Here is an 8,096-nt window from a genome sequence, read left to right on the forward strand (position 1 = left end):
AACTGAGGTCGGGAGTTCAAAACCAGCCTGGCCAACATGGTGAAACCCTGTCTCTACTAAAAATACAAAATTAGCTGGGTGTGGTGGCACATGCCTGTAATCCCAGCTACTTGGGAGGCTGAGGCAGGAGAATCACTTGAACCTGGGAAGCGGAGATTGCACCATTGCATTCCAGCCTGGGCAACAAGAGTGAAACTCTGTCTCAAAAAAAAAAAAAAAAGGGGATACCAAGCCACACAGAGTGCAGCAGGCATGGAGGCAGGAGCAAGGCTGGTGTCCCCGAGCAGCAGCAGGGAAGCCGGAGTCGCTGGAGTTGTGCGGGTATGGGGAAGAGGGGAGAGAGGTTACTCATCTGTGTGAGGCAGAGGACTTTGTTTTATCCCCTGCTGTACCCCAGCGCTTTCAGTGGGAGCTAGCACAGAGAAGGTGCTCGATTGATGTTTGCTGAGCAGACGAATGCCTGGAGTAGACCTCGGAGCAGGGTTTGGTGGCAGGGTGGGTCAGGAGAGAGTTCACTCAACAGCCTGGTGATAGGGGAGAACAAGAGGCCAGAGGGTATCCACCTATGATGGGGACCAGGGGTCCCTGCTGGGCAGCAGTGTGGGAGACACGGATCCTGGCCACACCTCAGCCGTCCCTGCAGCCTGATTACCTGCCTCCCTCCCTTGCAGAGGTTCCGGTTCTGTGGTGATCTGGACTGTCCCGACTGGGTCCTGGCTGAGATCAGCACGCTGGCCAAGATGGTTGAGTGCACAGGGTCTAGTCTGGGTGGAGGAGGGGCGCTGGGCTGGGGATTGTGGGTGTAGAGGATGGTGAGGTTTCTGGGGTTAGGGCCTCAGTGCTCTCAGCCTGTGCTATCATGCTTTGTGACCTTGATCAGCAGCTGGCCTGCTCTGAGCCAGTCCCCAGGAAGGAGGGGTGAGGTTCGCCAGCCTGGCTGATTTAAGGAATTCTCTTGCAGTCCTCTGTGAAGTTGCGGCTTCTCTGCAGCCAGGTACTAAAGGAGCTGCTGGGGCAGGGAATTGATGTGAGTACAAGACCCAGCACCCCATTGTCCCATGACCTTATGACCCCCAGTGCCCTGAAGCTCTGCACTAGGCCCAGGGAGACGGGTGACCCAGCCTGTCAACCTCTCTGGGCACCTCCCATACTTCTTTCCAGCCTATCTGTTCCTTATCACGGGACCCAGGCTGGGGGTGAGGGGCTGGTGAGCATGGGCCTGGCACCCCCTGAAGGTCTCCTTTCCCTATAGTATGAGAAGATCCTGAAGCTCACGGCTGACACCAAGTTTGGTGAGTACCCCGCTGAGTCCACAGGCCCCAGGCAAGTTTGGGACCTCGGCCTGGTGCCTGGTACAGAGGGACCCCCCCACCCCTCCCAGCAGCATCCTTAACCTGCCTTCCCTAGTGGAGGAGCATGAGGGAAAGAAAGACATTGACAGTCCCACCTTCCTGTCCTCTGCCAGCACCTGGTGGAGCAGGAGCAGTGCCTGTGGCTCCAGGAGGCCTGGGGGCTTTGAGCTGAAGTTAATAGGGCAACAGGGAGGTGGCTGGGGCCACAGCGACACCCTCTGTCCCACCCATGGGTCCTTCAGAGTCAGGCGATGTGAAGGCCACAGTGGCAGTGCTGAGTTTCATCCTCTCCAGTGCGGCCAAGCACAGTGTCGATGGCGAATCTTTGTCCAGTGAACTGCAGCAGCTGGGGCTGCCCAAAGGTATGGGTTGTGGGTGGGCAGCTGGGCAGCCTATGGGCCAAGGGCTGCTAGAGAGGGGGCCAGGCCCTGTGACCCTATGGTGTACCCTGCCCTGTCTGGGCCAGGAACCCAAGCCCAGCCCCCACCTGCTACCTCCAGAGCTACTCCATTCTATCCCCAGAGCACGCGGCCAGCCTGTGCCGCTGTTATGAGGAAAAGCAAAGCCCCTTGCAGAAGCACTTGCGGGTCTGCAGCCTACGCAGTAAGTATGAGGCCAGCCAGGGTCTGGGCTCATTCTAGAAGGTGCATGCAGCATGCAAAGTGCTAGTTCCAGGGAGATGACTTAACCATGGTCACATGGTTACTAGCAGCCATAGAGCTGGGACCTGGCCCTGGGTCTCCTGACTCCAGCCCAGAGTCCAGCCAAGATCTCTTGCCACTGAGGTCTGCTGTAGGTGATCCGAACTGATTATCGGGCACCTGCCCTGTTATGAGCCTGGGTCAGCGGGATGGGAGCTTCTTAGAGGCCACATAGCCTTGAAGGGTTGAGAGCTTAGCCAGGGTGTCAGCTGAGAGCCACTTGGCTTGCCTGCCTTTGGTCCTGAGAGCCACCCACCCTATCTCACAGTGAATAGGTTGGCAGGCGTGGGCTGGCGGGTGGACTACACCCTGAGCTCCAGCCTGCTGCGGTCCGTGGAGGAGCCCATGGTGCACCTGCGGCTGGAGGTGGCAGCTGCCCCAGGGACCCCAGCCCAGCCTGTTGCCATGTCCCTCTCAGCAGACAAGTTCCAGGTCCTCCTGACAGGTGAGGCTCAGCTTTCCTCGACGGGTGAGAGGCTCTCCCAGATCCTGCCTGACTGCCTCCCAGCTGCTCACCTCTTCCCTCTACAGAACTGAAGCAGGCCCAGACCCTAATGAGCTCCCTGGGCTGAGGAGAAGGGCATTCCAGGCCTGTGTGAAGCCGCCCTGCCTGTATGGAATCACTGCCTCTGAACTGCTCTTCAGGAGGCAGCCCTAGTTCTAGGATGCCGAGGTCCTGGCCTGGACTCTGGCCTCCCAGATCCCCAGCTGCCTCACTTCTCTCTTGAGAACTAGGCTCAGGGCTTCTGAGGACGTTTCCCAGCATTACCTTCCCTTCCCTCGAAAGGCAATTGTTGGCTGTTTTCATGAGCAGGAAAAATAAACAGAAGTATAAAGGAATGTGTGCAGGGGTTCTGTTTGGGTTCAGATCAAGGGTTTTGGTGAGAGAAACAAGTGACATACGGGCCTCCTTGGTCCATCGCTCATTTTCTTTTCTCAGTTGCTGATTGAAGGAGGTCACAGGTGAGGCCAACTGAGGACCAAAATGCATCTGCTTGTCTAATGAGAGGAAAATCAGGGTTCTGTCTCCCAGACCTGGGATGCTCTTGGCTCTGCTGTCTTTGCCCTCTGGCCATGTCCTCAGGCTAGCAGCAAGTTGGCCGCCCCAAAGCCAAATGCCCCTCGTACAGAAAGGAGATTGCCCTTGTTTCACTGCCATCTTTTATTTATTTATTTAGAGATGGAGTTTTGCTCTTCTTGCCCAGGTTTCACTGCCATCTTATTTATTTAGAGACGGAGTTTCACTCTTCTTGCCCAGGCTGGAGTACAGTGGTGCGATCTCGGCTCACCAACCTCTGCCTCCTGGGTTCAAGTGATTCTTCTGCCTCAGCCTCCCGAGTAGCTGGGATTATAGGCATGTGCCACCATTCCCAGCTAATTTTGTATTTTTTTTTTTTTTAGTAGAGACGAGGTTTCTCCACGTTGGTCGGGCCGGTCTCGACCTCAGGTGATCCACTTGCCTTGCCCTCCCAAAGTGCTGGGATTATAGGTGTAAGCCACTGCGCCTAGCCACTGCCATCTTCTTTAGGAAGAGAGAAGCGACCATGCCTGAACCACTCATTGGCAAGAGGAACATTGCCAATGTTATGGACTGAATGTTCATGTTCCTCCAGAATTCATATACTGAAGCCTTTGTCCACATGCACACACCACCAGATAAGGACCATGTAAGCATACAACAAGAAGGTGGCTGTCTACAAGGCCAGGAAGAGGGCTGTCAGCAGGAACTGAGTCTTCTGGCACCTTGATCTTGAACTTCCCAGCCTCCAGAACTGTGAGAAAGAAATCTCTGTGGTGTAAGCCACCGGTCTGTGGCATTGTTATAGCAGCTCGAGAAGACTAAGGCAGATGGGCTCCCAGGACCGGCCCAGACCAGCCAGGGCCCCTTGTAGAAAAGGCTGATGCCAAAGTTGGCACATGGAGGGTACAAGGAGGACCCGCCTGGAGTACCTTTCAGTGTAAGGAACCTATCAAAGAATAATCGCTTGTTCCACTGGCCAAAGATGAGACAATTTGAACATCAAAAGAGGTAAGTACTGACTCTACTCCTGACTTCTGCTTCTGGAAAAATGAAGTAGGTATTTTCCCTATTCCTCCCACTAAGTACAGTTAACAACCCTGGATGTTACATATAAAACAAACTAAAAGACTGAGCGATGGAGAGAAGGCAGCCTATCCTGGCCGGGATCCTCAGGACCTGAGGCTCCACACAGCAGAGAAATTCCTGGAATCTGGACCCCACGGCCCAGTCAGGTTGACACATAAAACTGAGCATCACCGATCTGTAGGACTACACAAAAGTGCTAACATTCATGATTAGCGTCTCAGAAGGTTAAGGAGGAAGAGAGTGGAATGGAAAAAGTATTCAAAGAAATAATAACTAAAGGCCAGGTGCAGTGGCTCATGCCTGTAATCCCAGCACTTTGAGAGGCTGAGGTGGGAGGATTGCTTTAGACCTTGTGCCTGGCCTGAGCAACATAGGGAGACTCAGTCTCTACAAAAAAATAAAAAATTAGGTGGGCATGGTGGTGCATGCCTGTAGTCTCAGCTACTCGGAAGGCTGAGGCGGGAGGATCAATCGCTTGAGCCCAGAAGTTTGAGACTGCAGTGAGCTGTATCATACCTCTGCACTCCAGCCTGGGTAACAGAGCTGAAACCGTGTCTCAAAAAAAAAGTATATATAGACGTTGGAATACTATTCAGCCCTTAGAAAGCAGAAGGTCCTGTCATTTGTGACATGGATAAACCTAGACAACATGATGCTAAGTGAAATAAGCCAGGCACAGAGACACATACCACATCACCTCACTTACGCCTGGAATTGAAAAGAAGTCTTGGGGCAGTGGCTCGTGCCTGTAATCCCAGCACTTTGGGAAGCCAAGGTGGGAGGATCGCTTAAGCCCAGGAGTTTGAGACCAGACTAGGCAACATGGCAAACCTGTCTCTATAAAAAATAAACAAAATTAGCTGGGTGTGATGGTACATGCCTGTAGTACCAGCTACTTGGGAGGCTGAGGTGGGAGGATTGCTTAAGCCAGGGAGGTCAAGGCTGCAGTGAACCATGATAGTGCTCCTGCACTCCAGCTTGGGCAACAGACTGAGACCCTGTCTCAAAAGAAAAAAAAAGCTAAATTCATAGAAGTCGACAGTAGAATGGTGGTTAGCAGAGGCTGGAGGAGAGAGGGGTGGGTTGTGGTCAAAAGGTACAACGTTCCAGTTAGGAGGAGGAAGTTCTGGTGGTTTATTGCACAGCGTAGTGACTAGTTAATAACCATGTATATTTCAAAATAGCTAAAAGAGGGTTTTAAATGTTCTCATCACAAATAAATGATATTTGAGGTAATAGATATACTAATTAGCCTGATTTGATCTTTTTTTGTTGTTTTTTCTTTTTTCTTGAGATGGAGTCTCACTGTGTTGCCCAGGCTGGAGAGAAGTGGAGTGATCTCGGCTCACTGCCGCCTCCACCTCCCGAGTTCAAGTGATTCTACTGCCTCACCCTCTGTAATAGCTGGGGCTACAGGCATGCACCATCACCCCTGGCTAATTTTTTGTATATTTTGTAGAGACAGGGTTTCACTATGTTGGCCAGGCTGTTTTTAAACTTCTGACCTCAGGTGATCCACCTGCCTCAGCCGCCCACAGTGCTGGGATTACAGGCATGAGCCACCGTGCCCAGCCAATTTGATCATTCCATAATATATATATGTAACAAAACATCACACTGTACCCCATAAATGTATACAGTTATTTGTCAATTAAAAATAAAATTATAGGTAAGTCAAACTGGTATTCTAAAAAATGTTCAACTAGCCACAGTTGGGCAAGAAGAAACAAAAATGAAAACCGGAAATAAACAAAGTGATAAAAAAAAATCACAAGGAGACTAGCCTGAGCAACATGGAAAAACCCCATCTCTACAAAAAAAACCCAAAAATTAGTCAGGTGTGGTGGTATGCACCATTGTCCCAGCTACTCAGGACGCTGAGGTTGGAGGATCACCTGAGCCCAGGAGTTCGAGGTTGCAGTGAACAACCATCACACCACTGCACTCCAGCCTTGAGTGACAGAGTGAGACCCTGTCTCAAAAAAATAAAAAATAAAAAAGAGCTTATCCTGTCTTTTTAGTCAGGATAACCAAATAGCCTTGGTCAATGAGGTAAAGCTATACTTGACAGATGGATTCTATCAAATATATTAAGAATGACAATTAGAAAATCACTTTCAGGCTGGACACGGTGGCTCACGCCTGTAGTCCCAACACTCTGGGAGGCCAAGGCGGGTGGATCGCTTGAGGTCAAGAGTTCTAGACCAGTCTTGGCAACGTGGTAAAACCCTCTCTCTACTAAAATATACAAAAAATTAGGCATGGTGGCTCCCGCCTGTAATCCTAGCTACTGGGAGGTCAAGGCTGCAGTGAGCCAAGATTGCGTCATTGTACTCCAGCCTGGGTGACAGAGTGAGACCTGTCTCAACAACAACAACAAAAACCTAAAACTTTATTTTATTTTCTTTTGAGACAGGATCTCAAAGCGAATTTTTGTAGTTTTAGTAAAGACGGGGTTTCACCATGTTGGCCAGGCTGGTTTTGAACTCCTGGCCTCAAGTGATTCACCCCCCCCTCGGCCTCCCATAGTGTTGGGATTACAGGCGTCAGCCACTGCGCCTGGCCAAAACCCCAAAACTTTATATTCATTGAATATCTACTACCCATTTCCTCCTTCCCGGCAGCTCCTGGCAACCACCATTCTACTTGCCGTTTCTATGTGTTTATTTAGATACCTCATATAAGTGGAACCATGAGGTATTTGTCTTTCTGGGTGTTTTTCCTTGTTTGTTTGTTTTATGAGACGAAGTCTCGCTCTGTCGCTAGGCTGGAGTGCAGTGGCACGATCTCGGCTCACTGCAACCTCCGCCTCCCAGGTTCAAGCAATTCTCCTGCCTCAGCCTCCCGAGTATCTGGGACTACAGGCGCCCACCACCACACCCGGATAAGCTGGACCTGACCTGGGTCCTGTTTGCTTCTCTATCTTCACCTCCCATCACTACCCGCAGCTACACTCCAGCTACTTCTTTGAGTTCTTTCAGTGACCAATCTCTTTCTCGCCGCAGGGCTTTTTCACTGGCGGTTCCTTCCGCCCAACATGTCGGGTTTCTTCCTTTTTGCGGGCTGGTGCCTTCTGATGTCAGAGACTCTCTCCAACACAACCATCTGAAATGGGTCTGCCTCCCCGCCTTTTTTGTTGTTGTTGTTGCTTGGCTGCACTTCTGACCGGGCCGGCAGTGATGATGTTTGTTTATGAGTTAGGTCTGACTGTTCGTTGGTGCTTAGAGTCCCCACCGAGTCCCTAGGGCATGCGCGTACCGCGCACCTGTGCACGCCCTGCGCGCACCTGCAAGCGACTCCGCTCTGGCTCGTCGCTGCTGTTTCCTCCTGGGGGTGCCGACCCTGTCCCAGGCTAGCTGGGTGACTTCCCCTAACCGCAGAGACAGCGGCGACCCGGAGCCTGAGACCTGCGCCCGCATCCCGCCGGCGCCAGGCAGTGGGAAGTCAGGTTCCTCCGCCACCTCCCAGCCAGGTAACTGCCCCGAACCCTGCCCCACAGCCCGGAAGCCCCCCGCCCCCCAGCTCGGGGACCCCACCCCGAGGACTCGCTATCGCCTCCCTGAAGGACTACACCTCCCAGCGGCTCCCAGCGCGCTCCTGGGCGCCGCCCGTCCTGGCCGTAACCCTTTAGTGGCTGCAGTGGCGAGGAGGGGAATGGAGTGCGGGTTCCCGGGGAGGGGGCGTGTAGGATCGGGGTGCGGGGGGTGCGCTATAGGGCTAAGAAGAGGATGGACTTTGGGGGGCCCTGAGGAGGAGGGGAGTCAGAACTAACCGAGGACAGGGTTGCAGCGGGGGCATGGGGAGGGCGGGCCCTAGAGCGCCGCTCCTCCCCCAAATTAGGATTTGGAGCCTCACGTTCTCCCAGAAAACGAACCTGTGAGTGCTAGGCCAGGGGCGGCGCCCAGGTGCGGAGGGGGCAAGATACGGGCGTCTGCC

The 8,096-nt window shown here is 52.8% G+C and overlaps 2 protein-coding genes across 5 annotated transcripts in view; both read left to right on the forward strand.

The window, feature by feature from the left end:
* The window catches only part of LOC105554104 (COMM domain-containing protein 4), a 4,660-nt gene extending 1,767 nt beyond the window's left edge, over positions 1-2,893 (forward strand). The window contains exons 2-8 of one of the 4 annotated variants that reach the window (XM_012000391.1): positions 672-743; positions 962-1,027; positions 1,253-1,292; positions 1,595-1,714; positions 1,875-1,955; positions 2,322-2,498; positions 2,585-2,893. In XM_012000391.1, coding sequence (XP_011855781.1) covers positions 672-743; positions 962-1,027; positions 1,253-1,292; positions 1,595-1,714; positions 1,875-1,955; positions 2,322-2,498; positions 2,585-2,625 — 597 coding nt within the window. In that variant the 3' untranslated portion in view covers positions 2,626-2,893. Of the gene's footprint in view, positions 1-671; positions 744-961; positions 1,028-1,252; positions 1,293-1,594; positions 1,715-1,874; positions 1,956-2,321 lie in introns of all 4 variants that reach the window. The other 3 variants (XM_012000393.1, XM_012000390.1, XM_012000392.1) reach the window with 3 other exon arrangements.
* A 4,164-nt stretch (positions 2,894-7,057) lies between these two features.
* LOC105554106 (endonuclease 8-like 1) overlaps positions 7,058-8,096 on the forward strand; it is a 14,078-nt gene continuing 13,039 nt past the window's right edge. The window contains exon 1 of the mRNA XM_012000399.1: positions 7,058-7,632. The gene's annotated coding sequence lies outside the window, so the exon portion shown is untranslated. The remainder of the gene's footprint in view (positions 7,633-8,096) is intronic.

This window comes from Mandrillus leucophaeus, unplaced genomic scaffold, assembly GCF_000951045.1.
Source record: "Mandrillus leucophaeus isolate KB7577 unplaced genomic scaffold, Mleu.le_1.0 Scaffold628, whole genome shotgun sequence".
NCBI lineage: Eukaryota > Metazoa > Chordata > Mammalia > Primates > Cercopithecidae > Mandrillus > Mandrillus leucophaeus.